General features: G+C 44.4%; 1 protein-coding gene across 6 annotated transcripts in view; it reads right to left on the reverse strand.

Moving 5' to 3' along the window:
* Nucleotides 1–14,142, reverse strand: part of LOC147430186 (dual specificity protein kinase YAK1 homolog) — a 49,062-nt gene extending 34,920 nt beyond the window's left edge. For 5 of the 6 annotated variants that reach the window (XM_086494694.1, XM_086494693.1, XM_086494692.1 and 2 more), the window contains exon 1: nt 13,600–14,142. In XM_086494694.1, coding sequence (XP_086350820.1) covers nt 13,600–13,716 — 117 coding nt within the window. In that variant the 5' untranslated portion in view covers nt 13,717–14,142. The remainder of the gene's footprint in view (nt 1–13,599) is intronic. The other variant, XM_086494695.1, reaches the window with a different exon arrangement.
* Nucleotides 14,143–18,642: the final 4,500 nt, after the last annotated feature.

Consider the following 18,642-nt stretch of genomic DNA (forward strand, 5'->3'; position numbering starts at 1 on the left):
CAGCACCAAATAACCACTTCAAAACAAGTCACAGATCACAATAGATAGATACCACTGTAACAGACTTGGACACTCCAAGTCAAGAATCAACCGCGACAGCACCAAATAACCACTTCAAAACAAGTCACAGATCACAATAGATGTACACTGGCCCAACGGAGTTCCGTGCCTAAAGATATTGGCCCCAAAGACTGGCGCCCCTTTCGGTATTTCTTTTTACATTAATCAGATCAAAGTACAAGAGAGTGGCTAGGGTTTCACTCTCGGACTCTGCGTCCAAATGCTCTGAGAAGTGAGACCCTCACCACTAATTTAAAGGTTACAAGGGATGCCCAAAAGCAGAGCCCCAAAAGCTTGAAAGCAAAAGCAGATTCTCTCTCTTTCTCTCTCAATGAGAGCCAATAAAAAGCAAGTTCTCTTTTCCTCTCTTTCTCCCAAATCAAAGCAAAAAAGTAGAGATTTGCGTCGCTCAAAATTTCCCAAATTTCTTTTTTATTTTTTTTTATCTCCACGATTTCCGGAAATTAGGGTTTGTGGCAAAAATTAGGGTTTGCAGGTTTTTCAGGGTTTCTGCTGTCCACCACGTCATCACTTTGTGACACAAGCTACAGCACGACAAGGGTTCAGTCGGTCCAGTCAATCTAGATTTAGAAGTGATCTGGCACTTTTGTGAGTCTATTCACAGACCGTGCATGTCCAGATACTTAGTGTAGATGCATATCCTTTGGTTGCACACAGCATGATCATAAGCATTCCCATCAGAATCCATTAAAATCCTTCAGGGGAATTTTCCAGTGATTTTAGCCTATTTTCCCTATTTTTGACATTTTTCACTTATTATTTTTAAGTGACTTTTGTTGGAAAGTAGGTAGGGCAATTTTGCTAAGTTAATATATAAGCAAACCAAAGTTAGCACTTTTTGGCAGAAGAGGCAGCAGGAGCACCGCTCAACAGGCACCTTCTCAGCAGGAACCCCCAGCAAGGCCTAGCGTTTTTGCTACGCAGCAGAGAGGCTAGCGTTTTGCATCAAGACCCCAGATCAGCCAGCGTTTTTGCATTTGCAGATTCCCGGCGACAACAGAACCACAGATCAGCCTAGCGTTTTGCATTTGCAGGACATCCGACGACAGTAGATCAGTTTTCAGCCCTAACGTTTTTTATTTGCAGATCAGCCCCAATGTTTTGCAGATTCTCCGCGACCGAACCTCAAGTACCATCAGCGTTTTCAATTTTCAGCCTTTAGACATCGCAGAAGAACCCCCGAACCTCGCAGATCTCACCTTCCCGCAGCAGTTCCTCGCCGCGCGGTCAGATTCCGCAAGGTTTACAGTTTCAGCCCGGAAAACGCAGATTTCAGCATCTGCTTTTTTCAGCGCGTCGTCGTCGTCGTATCGTCGTCATCGACATCGTCACCGACATAGAGTCAGAATTCAGCAGATAGAAGATTTACAGTTTTCATCCCTTAGCATTTTTAGATTTCAGCCCGTCTCGTCGTCGTCCTCATCGTCGTCGACATCGTCAGCAAGTCCAAGCATTGTAGAGATTTGTGCAATCATAAGTAGACTGCTCTCGCCATAGAGAGTGGGGCCTTCGGAGGAGGGTTTGACAACTTCCCGGTGTCGTATTCTCTTCTCTCTCGGTCTCTTAGTCTCATACACTTGCATGCACAGTGTCCATTCACTTGTTTGTGATCATAGCACTCTCTCATTAAGAACGGAAGGCTCTCCCTTCCATAAGAACAAAAGGAACCTTGAGCACAGTTCGGAGCACTCATCTTGCGCAAAGTTCAAACATTCATTCCGCTGCACCTTACATTGGTATTAGAGCTTTCGCAGTGTTCTGTATCACTTTTGCACGAACCCAAGTTCGCTTGGGCGTGTCGATTCCTAATCATGTTTTTGAAGAGTGACAGGAATCCCAGGAAAGAAGGGCTTGTCCAGCCTCCCCTTGTGCCTCTTTTCACTCATTGAGAGCGGACCGTGTACTAAGGGCTGGCCAATCGACGTGAGGTGGGAAAAAGCAACCTTGGTGTGAGCGCAAGGCCGCCAAGGGGTGCGCCCGCGGAAAAGAGTAGAACTCGGGTGAAGAGAAGATCCTTCTCTAACACAGATTGCAAGCGAAAGAAGAACCTCAAGACCCGCAAGAACCTCAAGAACTCAAGAACCCCAAGAACCAAGACCCCCAAGAACCCAAGTTCCTCGTGAACTTAAGAACCCAAGACCACAAGAACCCACGACTTCAATGGATGGTCATCACTCGAAGCGGAATGGATACTTCGCTTGGAGGTGATGAGCATGAGAGAGGTGAAGAAGAATTTCCCCACCAAGGAGTTTTTTTCTGACCCTCCCCGTTCCCCATCTACGCCAAGGATTGCACCGGATCCTATGGAGGCTTGGTACAAGACGATGATGGCCATGATGACAACGTGGCACGAAGCAAGAATGGCAACCATGGAGCGTGAGCACGAGCAATTACACTTGGAGGCCAAAGAATTTGATCTCAAGTACGCAGAAAGAAAAACAGAATTGGATCGCAAGAACGTTGTTCATTCTTCCTCTCTCATTTCTAATGTGCAGGCGAAGATTAAAGAGATTCGGGAAAAGGAGAGTCTCTTAGTCTCTTCTTCTCCCAAGCATGACACACAAGATTTGCATGATGATAAGCATGATGAATTGCATGATAATGATGAGCATGATGATTTGGATGATAAGGACAAGCATGATGATTTGCATGATGATCAAGATGTGATTTCTCACAAGCATGATGATTTGCATGATGATCAAGATGTGATTTCTCACGAGCATGAAGACGATGTGATTGTTCACAAGGATGATGAGTTAGTTGATGCTTTTTCTAGCGAAGCTAACCTCGTTGCAGATTCGATCAATCATGAAGGATCGATCTTGGCTCTCAAGACTAGGTCCAAAGCACCCCCTCAAGAAGAACCGATCTTGGCTCTCGAGCCTACATCCAAAGAACCCTTACAGGAAGTACTACGTGTTCGCATGATTGGTCAACACGCATTGTTCAAGTGTTTCATTTGTGATCGTTTCCTGTATTTTCGTCAACATCTTTATGTGATCCCTTTTCCTAGGCATGACATATTGTACGTTGAGCATGTTTCACTCATGAATGAGCACAAATGTATGCGGATTATTCATGAAAAGCTGAAAAGTATGCATTCAAGGAAGTCACATTCCATGTCTCTTCCTTGGCATGACACATTTGTAGAAAGAGCACATGGAAGTATGAGTACCAAATGGGTATTTCCGTTGTGAATTGCCATAGTTGATTGCTTTAGATCAGAAGAGAAAGATTCGATCTCATTGTTTGCGTGTGTGTGGTGAACGGTTTGGCACTCCGTCTATTTGTTCATCTACATTGCATGCAATCTTTAGAAAAGACGAGTTTTTCCAATCACTTAACATGGAATAGGTATGTTCATGTTTTTGTGTTGGAAATGGTTTCAAGAATTTTCAGCCATGGAGATTCTTGAAGAAGAAAGAAGCATGACTCTAGACGAAGTTGAAGCATCGAAGGAGCCACAGAAGACTTTGTGTCGCTTTCGGCGCAGCCCAAAGAAGCAAGCGTTGCAGACCTTTATGATGTTCAAGTACCGCACGACCAGAGTGGGCCGGCGAAGAGTCCCTTCCGGGATTCCGAATGCTATTGGCAATCTCCCTCGACGCCATATAGTTCGGTACCAGTACCTCACTTTGAAAAGGAGGGGATGTCACATACACATCCAACCCTATGTGTCCGTGGATAAGCTACAGCACGACAAGGGTTCAGTCAATCCAGTCAGTCTAGATTAGAAGTGATCTGGCACTTTTGTGAGTCTGTTCGCAGACCGTGCATGTCCAGATACTTAGTGTAGATGCATATCCTCAGGTTGCACACAGCATGATCATAAGCATTCCCATCAGAATCCTTCAGGGGAATTTTCCAGTGATTTTTGCCTATTTTCCCTATTTTTAACATTTTTCACTTATTATTTTTAAGTGACTTTTGTATTTCGCTAAGTTAATATATTAGCAAACCAGAGTTAGCACTTTCTGGCAGAAGAGGGCAGCAGGAGCACCGCTCAACAAGTACCTTCTCAGCAAGAACCCCAGCAAGGCCTAGCGTTTTGCATCAAGACCCCAGATCAGCCAGCGTTTTTGCATTTGCAAATTCTCGGCGACAACAGAACCACAGGTCAGCCTAGCGTTTTGCATTTGTAGGACATCTGGCACGACAACAGATCAGTTTTCAGCCCTAGCGTTTTTTTTTGCAGATCAGCCCCAATGTTTTGCAAATTCTCTGCGACGCAAGGTTGTAAGGTACGTAGTATTCGGAACGTGTTCGGTACGTACTGTACGTTGTACCGTATGGATTGGGCCATAAGGTACGTAAAATTCGTAGTATATTTTTTAAAAGCTAAAAATACAAAGAATTTCAAATTTATGTACAACCTATCTAGTTTAAAAACATTGCACAATACTTAAACATAGCCACAACTTTCAAAAAACACCCCACAAGTTAAGTAACCTGTGGCTCTTCCCTCCTCCCATCTCTTGATTTAGCCCCATTGTATATATGTTGTTTTTTCATTGGGAGAGTCTCCCCACCATGCTTGTTGTAGCCCTCTCCTGCAGAGGTGGATGTAGCCCTATGGGCAGTTTTCATTAACTAATAGAAGGATCTTTTTCTCGGAAAAAAAAAAAAAAAGTTAAGTAACCGCAAGATAACTCTGCAACACAATTAACGCACACTTCAAAGTTGAATACAAAACTTGCAATCTTTCGCGAGGTCAGGACTCTAGAGTACCTCCTTGCAGACTCCAAACACAAAGGGAGGGAGGGAGGGAGGGAGGGAGGGAGGGAGAAAGAACCTTATCGGCGGCGGCAAATCCTACCTTGTTCTCTGTGCAGAGACTCTGTTCTACTCTCTGGTTCTCTGTTGTGATAATAACCAGTATAGGATAGGTAGACTTATTAAAGGCCTCGCCCAACCAGTCCGACCATGGGGAATAGGCACCGTCAGCGAAATTTATTTATCTTTCGATGTCTTTTTTTTTTTTTTTACACTGGGTACGTAGGTACGTACGGATACCGTACGGACGTACCGTACGGTACGGAACCAGACCATATGTACGTACGGAAACAACCTTGCTGCGACGGAACCTCAAGAACCATCAGCGTTTTCAGTTTTCAACCTTTAGACATCGCAGAAGAACCGCCGAATGTCACTAGCGTGTGACTACTATCTATCCTTTTTGTTGATTTCTTTCTTATTATTTATTTACTTTCACTCTTTGGAAACACCCCTCGGGAAATCTAACTGCCCTGCATTGCATAGCTAGTGTGGAACTGTCCAGAGGGAGTCCAGGCCTGAGGGCAAGAGAGCACTAAGGTTGGACAAGGACTATGGTTAGCCAAAGTGGGGTCATTGACTAGCCAAAGTGGAATCCTTTGCTACAGAGGCTACATTTCAATTCTAGGTGTGGCTGTAGTGTACAAAGGGGGTCAGATGACCTAGAAAGATACAATGGCAGCATCTCCTAAAATTTAGGGAACTGCTATTTTGGGACTTGAAAATGTGTTCGCGTCATTACCTCCGGAATGACAAGGGGAACATTTTATAACTCTGCCACGAAGTCAACTGGGCGACCAGTTGGGAGATTTATAAGCGACGAACCCGAAACGGGAAAATAGCTTGTAAATGCGCCAAGTGGCACATTTCTGTGCACTTTCCTCATGCAAGAAGAAGTGGCGCTGAATTTATAGCTGGGAGGCTCATTTTGCAAGTTTCTGTCACAGGTTAAGAGCTATGGAATGCTTCCTTTCCCTCCTATGTACAGTGCGGTGCCAAGAGTGATGCCTTGCACGCTACGCACTGCCCTCTCTCTCCCCTATGGCAATATGTTATGCCCCTCTAGTGGGCTTTTCAATTGACAAATGTCCAGTTGTGTGGGTTCATGCGCGATTGCCGAGGCAAGAGCCTCTTGCACAGGTACTCGATTAGCTAGCAGCTAATCCCCCGTAGGTACAGGTGAATTCGGAGAGGTTTCACGCCAGAAATCTCGTCCGATTCAAAGGGCAAGTAACCCTACAGGTGCGCGAGCTCAAAGACTTGCTACGGATGCGACCGGCACGCGAAACGGAGCCCGAAACAGTAAATTACAGCCTGCTGTGTATTTTTGCAGGTTTAGGGTTTTGGCCCTAAACGGACCCTAATACCCCCAGGAGGTTCGGGGACGCGAGGGGCCACTGTACAAGTGATCTGGCGCATTTTCGGGGCTGAAAACAGAGAATTCAGCGTGCTGCAGATTCTCGCCAGGTTTTGCAAAGTGCCCGTATGCGTCGGGAAAGTCATTCAATGCGTGGGAATACTGACTGTGAAGGGTCCTAGTACAGTTATGCTGCCGAAATCGGGCCGGAACAGTTGAAATTCAGCCAAGCTTGTGCGGGGCAGCTTGTAGGGAACCACAGCGTTTATTCCCTCTTTTAAACAATAAAGAAATACCGAAAGGGGTGCCTAAGTTAGGGGCCAATCTGGTGTCGATCTTCTCATACAGGTGCATTCTAGCAGCCTGTATCCCTTTCCCGTTTGTTGCGTCTTGAAAGTACAGGTAAAGTGGGCGACAAATTTAAATGGGTGAAAGCAAATAAGGTTTAAGTCTAAGGTCTACCACCCTTTTCGAAAGTACAGGCCGATTTCACCGAACCTCGCAAATCTCACGTTCCCGCAACAATTCCTCACCGCACGGTTAGATTCCGCAAGGTTTACAGTTTCAGCCCGGAAAACGCAGATTACAGCATCTGCGTTTTCAGCGCGTCGTCGTCGTATCGTTGTCATCGACATTGTCACCGACATAGAGTCAGAATTCAGCAGATAGAAGATTTGCAGTTTTCAGCCCTTAGCATTTTCAGATTTCAGCCCGTCTCGTCGTCGTCCTCATCGTCGTCGACATCGTCAGCAAGTCCAAGCATTGTAGAGATTTGTGCAATCATAAGTAGACTGCTCTCGCCATAGAGAGTGGGGCCTTCGGAGGAGGGTTTGACAACTTCCCGGTGTCGTATTCTCTTCTCTCTCTATCTCTCAGTCTCATACACTTGCATGCACAGTGTCCATTCACTTGTTTGTGATCATAGCACTCTCTCATTAAGAACGGAAGGCTCTCCCTTCCATAAGAACAAAAGGAACTTTGAGCACAGTTCGGAGCACTCATCTTGAGCAAAGTTCAAACATTCATTCCGCTGCACCTTACATGCATGCACAGTGTCCATTCACTTTGTTGTGATCATAGCACTCTCTCATTAAGAACGGAAGGCTCTCCCTTCCATAAGAACAAAAAGGAACCTTGAGCACATTATGGAGCACTCATCTTGAGAAAGAACAACATTCATTCCGCTGCACCTTACATTTTGTCTTTTAAACACACGCACTCAAACAATACACACATGAGAGAGCACATGTAACAATTCCCATTTCAAAGTACTTTTTAACACAAAGTCATCCAGCAGAATATTGTCACCCCGTCAGTATCCTTGTAATCTAGAAATAAATCGGTGACTTTATTCCATCGAGGTAACATGTGACAAAGGAGCGGAGTAACTCCCCTCTTGTGTAGTCCACACCACACCACATTCAACCTGCTACTTCATCAGATATTTGGTGCTAAACCAAAAGCTTCAACATAAAGCTCTAATATCTAAGGAGTATCTTCTAGGTCCTCCTCCTCCATCCACTTGGCATCCATAGCCGGATAGTTCCCGAACTTGACCAAATACCCGAACTTGACTAAATACTGGTGTGTCAGCTTACCTTTCATTTTCCTTTTCTGGAATGAGAATCTCCTCTGTCTCTTCCACTTCAAGCTGCTCCTCTGGCTCCCTGTCCTGCGCTTCACCTATGAAAGGCCATTGCTATACTCTCCCAAGATCGGCTAGGAATAGGTAAAGGTTGCAGGAGAACAGGTGCCTTATGTCGATCATTGAGAGAATGTTTGCCCATTGCATGTGCTTTTCGGATAACTTTGATTGCGTTAAGAAGTATCGCAAGGTTTGATGATCTGTATGGACAAGAAAATCAGCACCTAACAGGTAGTGCTTCCAACTAGAAAGCGCATGAATCACGGCCAGTAGCTCTTTCTCATAGATTTGCATAGTCTTTTCTGGCCCTTGCAAGATTCTGCTTTCATAAGCTACTACCCGACCATCTTGCATTAACACTGCCCCAATACTATTGCCATACGCATCACACTGGACTTGCGAGCGATACATTTACATGAAGTTTGTAGCTTTTTTGGTTTATGTTCGTATCACAGGTGGTTTGTCTGAAAGTTTGCGGAGATTGCTTCTCCGTTACACGTTTTGACACAGAAAGGGGTTCCTTTTTCTTGGGAACCATAGAGATTGCAACATTCAAGACTCCAAAGGAAAAGTTGATGATTGGTCTAGTGTTGATACTACCAGATTTATAGAAACCATTTGAGGTCCACTCTAATGCGTGTGGTCGCAGCTTAGGGGCATATGAGAGTAGAATGTTCTCGCGACTAGAGTGGGTTGCACAAATTTACGAAAAGGAGCTGTCGACAATCATCCGTGCTCTTACTCAAGGGTGCCATTTTTTGCTCGGAGCTCGGAATAAAGTGGGCCTGTTTACTTAATCGGTCGATGACTGTTCGAATGTCATCATGTCCACTCTAAGTCTTGAGAAGATAAAAATGAAGTCCATTGCTATACTCTCCCAAGGTCTGCTAGGAATAGGTGAAGGTTGTAGGAGATCAGATGCCTTATGTCGATCAAACTTGACCTTTTGGCACACCAAGCAATTGCAAACAAACTCCTTCACATCCTTTTTGAGCCTTGGCACAATAGAAATACTCTCTACACCTTTCAAGGTGGTATCAATGCCACGATGGCCTGCAGAAGGTGGACAATGACACTCTATCAAACCTTTGTTCTCGACCCTTGAGTAACATATAACATTGTTTTCGGTATTAAATAACATTCCTATAGAGCATAGCTTGGAATTGTCTCCCCACTCTGCAAACCGGTCAAAGATATCTCCAAAATCTGGATCTGTGCCATATCAATCAATCATATCCTCGAGTTCTGATGGTGAATTGCTAAAATAGCTAATGTTCTGTGGCTTGCGAGACGTCGTGTCTGCCACCAAGTTCTTCTTTCCCTTAACATGGACGATCTAAAAGTGAAACCGCAACAAAATATTTGCCCATCTCATTTGTTTGTCCAAGAGTTGTTTCTGGAACAAGAAGTATCTCAAACTTTGGTGATCGGTGAACTCTTGAAAATCTTTAGTTTCACATAGATATTCCCGTTTCAAGAGTCTGTTTTGGAGGGCAATACGGGAGAATATAGGCAACAAGCATAAATTCTCGTCCTTGTTTCACCCAAGCAGATGGGCATTGGAAGATAGCCAATTGAGTGGTCTTGGACTTGTTAAAGTCGTACATCTCTGATCAGAAACCTCAATGGGAGAAGTATTTGCCCTTGGTGGAATTTGCCTACAATAACACAGTTCATATGTCTACGGGGAAGGCACCATTTGAGATTATTGAGGATGTCAGGAAGGTTCCACCCATTCTCAGCACCAGAGAGAAGATTTTGCTCCAAAATCGCATTTTTAGAATGAAATCCGGTCAACCAATATTCGCAAGATCTGGACACTGCTTTTGCCAAGGTACAGGAGGCTTTGGAGAAGTCTCAAGCACGGCATAAAAAGGCGCATCGACGTGACTTGCAGCTGTAGGAAGATGATTGGATTGGATGCTACGGTCTAAGAGGGCATGCCTATGGAAACGGAAGGGTAAGGAGAGGCTTTCCCCAAAGCTAAGTATGTGATACTATGGACTTCAGAGTGAAGTTACTAGATACTCGGAAGATTCACAATGCATTTCATGCGAGTCTAATGAGACCTTTCGGAGGTGAAGCGCCGGACAGGGAGCCAGATGAGTAGCGCGAAGTGGAAGAGACAGAGGAGATTCTCATTTCAGAAAAGAAAAATGAAAGGAGGGCATACCTACGGAAACGGAAGGGTAAGGAGAGGCTTTTCCAAAGCTAAGTGTGTGGTAATATGGACTTCAGACTGAAGTAAGAAGATACCCGGAAGATTCACAATGCATTTCATGTGAGTCTATTGAGTACTTTATTTTTATCTTCTCAAGACTCAGAGTGGGCATGATGACATTTGAATAGTCATCGACCGATTAAGTAAACAGGCCCACTTTATTCCGAGCTCCGAGCAAAAAATGGCACCCCTGAGTAAGAACACGAATGACTGCCAACAGCTCCTTTTCATAAATTTGTGCAACCCACTCTAGTCGCGAAAACATTCTACTCTCATATGCTACAACATGGCTCTCCTACATTAAGACTGCCCCCAGACTGCGACCACACGCATCAGAGTGGACCTCAAATGGTTTCTATAAATCTGGTAGTATCAACACTAGACTAGTCATCAACTTTACCTTTGGAGTCTTGAATCTTGCAATCTCTATGGTTCCCAAGAAAAAGGAGCCCCTTTCCGTGTCAAAATGTGTAATGGAGAAGCAATCTCCGCAAACTTTCAAATAAACCCAAAAAAGCTACGAACTTCATGTACATTCTTCAAATCTAGCCAATCTCTAATAGTTTCGACCTTGGTCGGGTCCATCTTTACAACTTCCGCAGAGATAATGTGCCCCAAAAAATGTCTCTCTCGCAAGTCCAGTGTGATGCGTATAGCAATAGTACGAGGGCAGTGTTAATGCAAGATGGTCGGGTAGTAGCTTATGAAAGGAGAATCTTGCAAGGGCCAAAAAAGACTATGCAAATCTATGAGAAAGAGCTACTGGCCGTGATTCATGCACTTTCTAGTTGGAAGCACTATCTGTTAGGTGCTGATTTTCTTGTCCATACAGATCATCAAACCTTGCGATACTTCTTAACGCAATCAAAGTTATCCAAAAAGCACATGCAATGGGCAAACATTCTCTCTTATGTGTCACGTGCAGCGGAAGAGAATAAGGATTTGCTCGGATCTAGTACTCCGCACACAAACACAAGGGACACTTTACTTCACTTGAAAGAACTGAACTAAACTGAAAGAAAGAGAGAGACGAGAGAGAGAAAAGAGACGAAACAAGGATGTCGGGTCCCAACCCTCAAGGGCCCCCTTGCTCTATTGCCAGAGCAAGTACTTTCTTTATTCTTGCACAAATGCGACTACAATGATGCTGATGCTGAAGGGTATTGATGCTACTGAGGTACTGAAGGGGTCTATGTCGAAGAAGACGATGTCAACGACGGGTTCTATGGGTTCTATGTCAAAGATAAGGAGGTCGACGACGAGGTTATGTCGAAGACGATGAAGTCGACGACGAGGTACTAAGGGTCTTTGTCGATGACAATGAAGTCGACAACGGTACTGTGTCGAAGATGGTGAAGTCGACGACGGTTCTATGTCGAAGACGGTGAAGTCGACGACGGTTCTGTGTCGAGGACAGTGATGTCGACGACGGGTTCTATGTCGAAGATGATGATGTCGACAACGGGTACTGCTGGTCTATGTCAATGATGATGATGTCGACAACGACGACGACGATAGTGACTGTGACGATGACGATGATGGTGTCGTCATCAAGTCCGGGACTGCGATGACGATGACGAAGGTGTCGTCGTCAAGATAGGGATCTGCGATGACTTCGACGACGATGACGATGGCGACAACGATGATGGTGTCGACGACGACAGCATCAAGGCTAAAAACTAGAAACGCTGGGCTGTCCGCTGAAATCTGAAAACGCCAGGCTGATCTGGATCTCCTTCTTCTTAAGAAAACGCTAGGGCTCCTGTTGAAGTACCGCCTGCCTGTTGGGTGCCTGCCTCCTCTGCTTCTTCTGCTTCTACTGAGTGCCCAATGGGTTCTTTTATAGATCTTTAGCAATTTGCCCTACCTACTTTCCAAACAAACTTACAAAAAAATTCCAAGTCACTTTTAATAAAATGACTTATAAGAGGTGGTTCACGCGGTAAAATTTAAAATGCCTACATGATTAAATGACTGTTCTTGTGCAAGAGAGGGTATGCGAGTGTGACCGGCCTGGGCATGCACGTCCTACTAGAGGCTAACAAAGTGCTAGAGCCACTAGATGGTTGAGTCAGTCGGCGCTGAGATCCGAGCAATAAAAGGTTGGCTAGGCTTAGTTCAAAGTCATTTAAACCCCACACGACACTTATAAGTTGGTGGGTACTAGGAAATCAACTCAAAAGAGGCAAACTGGACGACACATGGCAGTAGGAGTGCAACCTGCAGGCCACACACTCTCCAGAAGCCTCATCCATAAGCGAGCGTCCATTTTTTATGGGGGCTGAATTATGGAGTTCATTAGTGACTACAGTGTGTGTGTGTGTGTGTGTGTGTGTGTGTGAGTGAGAGAGTAGTAGGTGCAGGTGATCATAGCTTTAATGGAAAGCTTGCCTTCTCCCTTGTCTCATGTAGCGCGACGATTTGCTCTTGCGCATCTCTACAGGAACCGGATTAGCTAATTGCTAATCCCCCACATGTACGCACAACTCCATCGCAAAAGATTACGAAAACGGAGAGTTTTCTTGCGTGAAAACTCGGAGAACTGTCCCATGTGTGCGGGAGCACCTAAGACAAGCAAAGGCGTGTTCGCTCCCCCCAAAACGATCCAAAACAATAAATTACACCTTGCTGTGTTTTTCTACACGTTTAGCTCCTATTGCAATGCGTCGCTAAGGGAGCCTCGTGAAAGCCTTGGTATGCTTAAACAGGGCTTTGGGTACTTGACAGTGACAAAACAAGGAATTACAGCATGTTGCAATTGACCTGCAGCTCACCGGAAAGCTTCCAAAATGCGAGGGAAAGTGTCCTTGACATGTACTTTTATCCTACAGGGGTTTTGCAGCGAAATTGGGTCAAAAACCTGCAATTACAGACATAGACAGGTGTTGACAGCTTGGTGAGAGTTAGGTGAAAGCATTCGGATCATTTATTTGCGATAAGAATAAAGAAATACCAAAAGGGACGCCAGTCTTTGGGGCCTACAAAGTGTCGATGTCTGCTTGGAAGCACTTTAGCTCCCAAGCCGTGTTTTCGTTTGAAGTGTTAATTCAAGTCACAAGTTTATTTGCAAAGTGTCTCTGTGTCGTAAAGTTTTTCAAGTAAAGATTCGGGCGAAAGCTAAAGTCTACCGCCCTACGAGCCAATTTCACCAAGTATGGAAATTTTCGGAAGCAATGTGTGAAAGTCATTCCTCGCGTGCAATAAGCACATACATGAATTCCCTCTTTGTATCAACGCCCTTGAAATCCACATTGCTACTTGTAGCATGGAATTTTTGGTAGCAATGTGAGAACAACAAAATTTTGCGTGCATATTGCTACTTGTAGTATGGAATTTTTGGTAGCAATGTGGGAACAACAAGATTTTCCACGCACATCCATGAAACAAGTCCATCCTCACAAACTGTATCGATCCACTTGAAATCTACACTGGTACGTAAAAATTGAAAAAATATGCAGCTGAACAAATGACTCACTGCCAAAGCCTACAATAAAGCTGCAATTGCATGTCCTCTTCACTCACCGGAGGATCAGATTTCAATCGTCGGCGACCTCTGAGTTGCTGTTGATCCACTGACCCGTATGCTCGGAATGAAGGTCTCCATTTTACTTCATCCAGGGTCAACTCTGAAGAAGTCATGGCTGCAAAGCTCTGTAAGGGAGTGCTACAATACAAATTGCTGGAGACGCGACAAAGGGAATGGATGCTTGTCTGTCATGTGTGGACGTCAGCACAACTGCAAGCAGAACACTAATCTGTACTGCGGAGGACAGCTCCGTTTCTGGAAACCATGGGATTGCTATTGACTACTCTGTAAAAGAACAGTTGAGAAGGCCCCCACTTATTCTAAGCGATCATTCGTCCACAGAAAGCTGCTTTTGAACTCCAAGCAACCGTTGGCTCTGTTGAATCCGAGAAGCATAGAAGATCGCCTGACAGAAAATTCTACAAGGTCCATGGGAGCATGGATAACGACAAGGATATTGCGTGCGCAGTGCGCGCGCGCGCGCGTGTGAGAGAGAAGGTACGCGCTAGCGTGTGAGTGAGGGTAGGGGCAAAGCAACACTTTGGGCACGTGGCAATGCTACCAACGAGGAATTTTGAGACTTTTGAGTTACAAAAATCATTTCTGGCGAGAAGCCCTACAAGCCTTCACTAGGATCCGCCGGATCAGCGAATTCACCAATAGTGTGCAGGCTTTCACGCTGGATTCATTAAAATGAAGAAGTGATGTGAGGAATCTATGAAGATTCCGAGTAATGGAATTGGAGGAGAGCCCGTAGGGGGTAGGGGATAGGGAGTGGGTGGTCCCCACTTCAAAAAATAAAATAAGCAAGAATCTTCTACGATGCTAACGGGAGAGTGAGCAGAAAACAATGGATGTCATGGTTTAGCCAAAGCAACAGACGTTGCTTCGCCTTGCATGCACAAGGCAAGGGGACTATGAGTAGGCGCGCATGAATGGAAGGGTGAGGAGACGAGGAGGGATAGTGAATAGACGCATTCATGCGAGGAGGGAGAGTGAGTGAGGATAGGTATGGAGAGAGGCATAGGCATGCAGGGAAAACATGACAATGGTTATGTATATGGGTGATAGGTTGAGCGGCCATTGGTCCTCATCTAAGTGGTTAGAGCATTTCGTAAGGTGTTAGCACCTGTGGGGAAGAGCTCGAAACCTAGTAACCCATTTTAAATTGTGTTGTGAAGCCATCGAGACTCCTAGGTGGAATCTCCTAGATCTATGAATATATATAGAAAAGAGCTAGTAGGTGGAGGGAGAAGTTGGTTGTCTCCCATTGGCTATTGCTTGTTGCCGAACCTACCAAGCATTGGGCAATCCCCCCCCCCGCCCCGGGAAATGATGCTGTTCCTCCACACTTTTGAGCCAGAAATGCAGAGAAAGGACTTCAAGTGAGAGAAGACCACAACAAGCAGATAACAAACCAATGGGAGGGATTGAGAGATTGTGCAAAGATCCTACCTCATGAGCACAATGAAGGTGGAAGCTTGGGAGAATTAGTGTCAACGGATCCATCTGAACCTAGATTGAGAGCGAGAGGTAGAGGCACCGCAATTTACACAAGGTAAAGCTTTTGCCACTAACCAAACCTGAGATGGTGCAATAGAAGATGGAAGAGTGAATCTTTTCATGCCTTTGAGAGGTGGAGGCACACACGGGTTCCAAATGTGAATCTAATAGAGAGGAAAACATCGCACCTGCTACAATTTTGTGGGAGGATGAGGAGCACTCCAATCCCATGTGGGGAAACAAAGAGAAGCAATGGAGATTCCAATGAGGGCAAACCTTCCTATGAAGAATCGGGAGAGGACCATGGAAAGCCTTCAGCAGGGGATCTCTGTAGATCCGAGTATAAGAGACACCTTCAAGTGTCATCCAAGGCACCTTGTCAAATACTCCAAGGACCTAAATTATGTGAAGTATATGAAGAGTCATTCGATTGTTGAGGTTTATGATAGATGGTAGAAGGTCGTCTATACTCTGACCAAATCAACAATGAAGACCAAGGCAAAGCTAGATGCAGAAAAGCAAAAGATATACTCACAAGAAGAGTTTGGTGAAGCTCTTGAGCCGATAGTGACGAAGCTAATGAAAGTTAAAAGGCACTCTTGGAAGGGTGGTAAGTCGCAAGATTATGACAATTATTTGGGCCAAAAATTTACTTTTGAGGAGGCAAGCGGACCAAAGAAGTTGTTCGTTTTGACGATGATCCCAATTCTTCTTTGTCTTTTGATAGTTCCAACAGTTCTTCCTCTAGTTCCAGCGAGAATGAGAAGAAATGAAAGAAGTGAAGAAGGAACAAGCAAAGCAAATGGAAGAAAACCAAATCAATAAAAATGTCGAGAAGGCATAAAAAACAATCTAGCAGTTCAAAGAAGGAAACAAACTATGCAACGTTTGTAGTGGTGTTCAAGTTTGTAGGGAAAGTTTGGTTGCATTGTCAAGGGTACTTAGGGTATGAGGACTTTCATGTCATGCCTCTTGAGGGGTGTGATGTACTTTTGGGGATACCATATTACCAAGGGAACAGTTTCATGGTTGAATATCGGACAATAAAGGCCACTTTGAAAAATGATAAGGGTAGAGATAGCCACGATCCATAGAGATCCTCAGTTTGCAAGCTTGTTTTGGTGAGCACCATGTGAGAATGTGGGCACTATGCTCCAATTCTCATTGTCATTTCATCCATAGACAATGGGAAATCAAAGATAACCAATCCAGTGGTTTTGGACTTGCTTAAGGGCTATGTCTTTGAACATATTTCTTAAGGGAAGCGATAGTTGTCACAACAACATAGAGGCATAGAGATGACACTTAAGGGTGTTGAGAGATACTTCTATTAGCTAGGGCTCAAGAAGTAGTGGACGAGCTCTCTTTCCTTGAGCTCTAATATCCTCTCTCTCTGCCATTGGCTAAGTTGATCTACTCCAGTATAGTTGCATATAACTTGGTTAGCATATGGCCACCAACCATGATTGTGCGATAGTTGCTAGGTAGCGTAGGATCTTCTGTCTTTAGTATGGGCACGATGGTGGTAGTGCTCCAGCTCTTAGGAAAGTGTTTAATCATAATTCAAAACCTAAGGCATGACTAAAAAATCACATTTTTGTTCTTCAAACATGTCATTTCGATGGCTCCCATCTCAAGTCGAGTGGGGCTACTAGTGGCACTGAGGGGCCTACTACTATGAGCTACCAGCATCGTAAGGGAACATTCAACAGTAGCGCATGAGGAGCTCCCCAACAAGGAGTTGAAGGTTACCGTATGGAGGCTACGAGAGACGTTGAGGCCTACATGTGTACATGAGGGCTCTTCTCGAGACCCACACAGAGAACCAACATGTAGGTTTAATCGCCTTTTACATAAATTAATGTTGTGCACATAAGTACACCATTTCCTCACAAAATTTGTAACTTGTGGTAGTAGTTGGATTCCTCTTCTACAATCAGCAGACATTACTCAGTCACCAACGGACGGCGACATCACACAGCAAGACCATTGTCGAGAAGTTTCTGGACGAAAGTAGTTCATTGCCAGAAAAGTGTCGAGCCTCTTTCCCTATGGATATGCCAAAAACAAAGATGAAAAAAAAAATCAAACTAAAACCGCTCAAAAAAATCCTCTGCAATTGCATTATCTCAGAAAACATATACACGAGAGAGCTCTAGGCTCTTGATGCTTGTATAAGTGACTCTCATTGCACAAGAGCTAAATAAACTTGGTACAAGCTTACACAGTGATTGTTGAAACCCTTGATACCGCTTTTGCGAGGCTCGAAGAACCCTTGAACTTACTACGCAATCCTTTCACTTACTTCTTGAAAACTTGCACGCACTTATCGCTACAGTTGAACCCGCCCTTCAGTTCTTGTAATAATTGCCTTGAACTCATTCTATGCTCATTTGATCTCTTGTATATGATTTGTTGAATTTATTCATTTTCTCCCTTGCTTATCACTCTGAGATTTCTTTCTTTCATGCCTTCACACACATGCTTGAGCTCTCATATGGCTACCCACTTCCATGTTAAAAATCTCCCTATGTTGTCACAATTTTCCCCCTTTTATAGCTTTGGGGGACTGATTTAAATAGCCGGATGCCTTAATAGCCTGCAGGAAGTGATGCTTGTTGATGTGGAAGCTCTTACATCGAGTCACACAAAATTGACCACCTTCGGTGTCGGAAATAATTTTTTATGCCTTGAGAGAAACTCCCATATCTGTGGGGATGCATTAAATTATTGTGTGCCCAATGGTGAACATTCCAAGCCTCTAACAAACTCTCATCGTTGCTTGTGTCACTGCTACCATGCTTCATATTCATGTTGGTTTGTTTTTAAAAAACCCCCTTGGGCGGCCATAAAGTGGCCAAAGACCCAAGCTCTACGGCCTTTGGGCAACCACTTAAACCTTCCAAGCCCACAAGCATTGCCCAAAAAAAACCCAATGTTGAGCTCATATTGATGCTCTTCCCTTTCATGGTCAAAGTCAACCAAACTTTATATCTCCTATGACAAACCCCAAAAGTCTTCACATAAGTGTGCGTGCTTTGGATCAAACTTCTGAGTTTAAACCTCATCCTGAACTCTAGTCAATCTTTCGGCCGCGGTCTCTCAATGGACAAAGGTCAAGTTTCCAAAGCCAAGGCCAAACCCAATGCTTTGATGTTTTCCAAAGGTACCCATCCTTATAATGCTAAAAAAATTTGCCAAAAATTGAACTGCCCAATTGCCAAAAGAAAAAAGACTCAATTCTCATGAATTTTGGAAGCCTTGTAGCGATCTTCGAAGACCTTTATTCCAAGGATACATTGTTTGCTACACTAGTTTCTTGCAAGATCCAAATGGAATTCCCCTTGCTTAATCCTTTGCAAGGTCCAAATGGAATTCCCCTTGCTTAATCCTTTCTCCTTTCTCAACTAGTTCTCTTGAACTTCTAATTGATTCAAGCTAAGATGAGACACACTTTCCCCTGAACACTAGCCCCTTAACAGGCTATCTTGAATGCCTAATTAGTTCAAGGGCTAAGTTGAAACGCATCATTCTTT

Source organism: Adiantum capillus-veneris, chromosome 22 (genome assembly GCF_014529385.1).
Source record: "Adiantum capillus-veneris isolate H3 chromosome 22, ASM1452938v2, whole genome shotgun sequence".
Classification (NCBI taxonomy): domain Eukaryota; kingdom Viridiplantae; phylum Streptophyta; class Polypodiopsida; order Polypodiales; family Pteridaceae; genus Adiantum; species Adiantum capillus-veneris.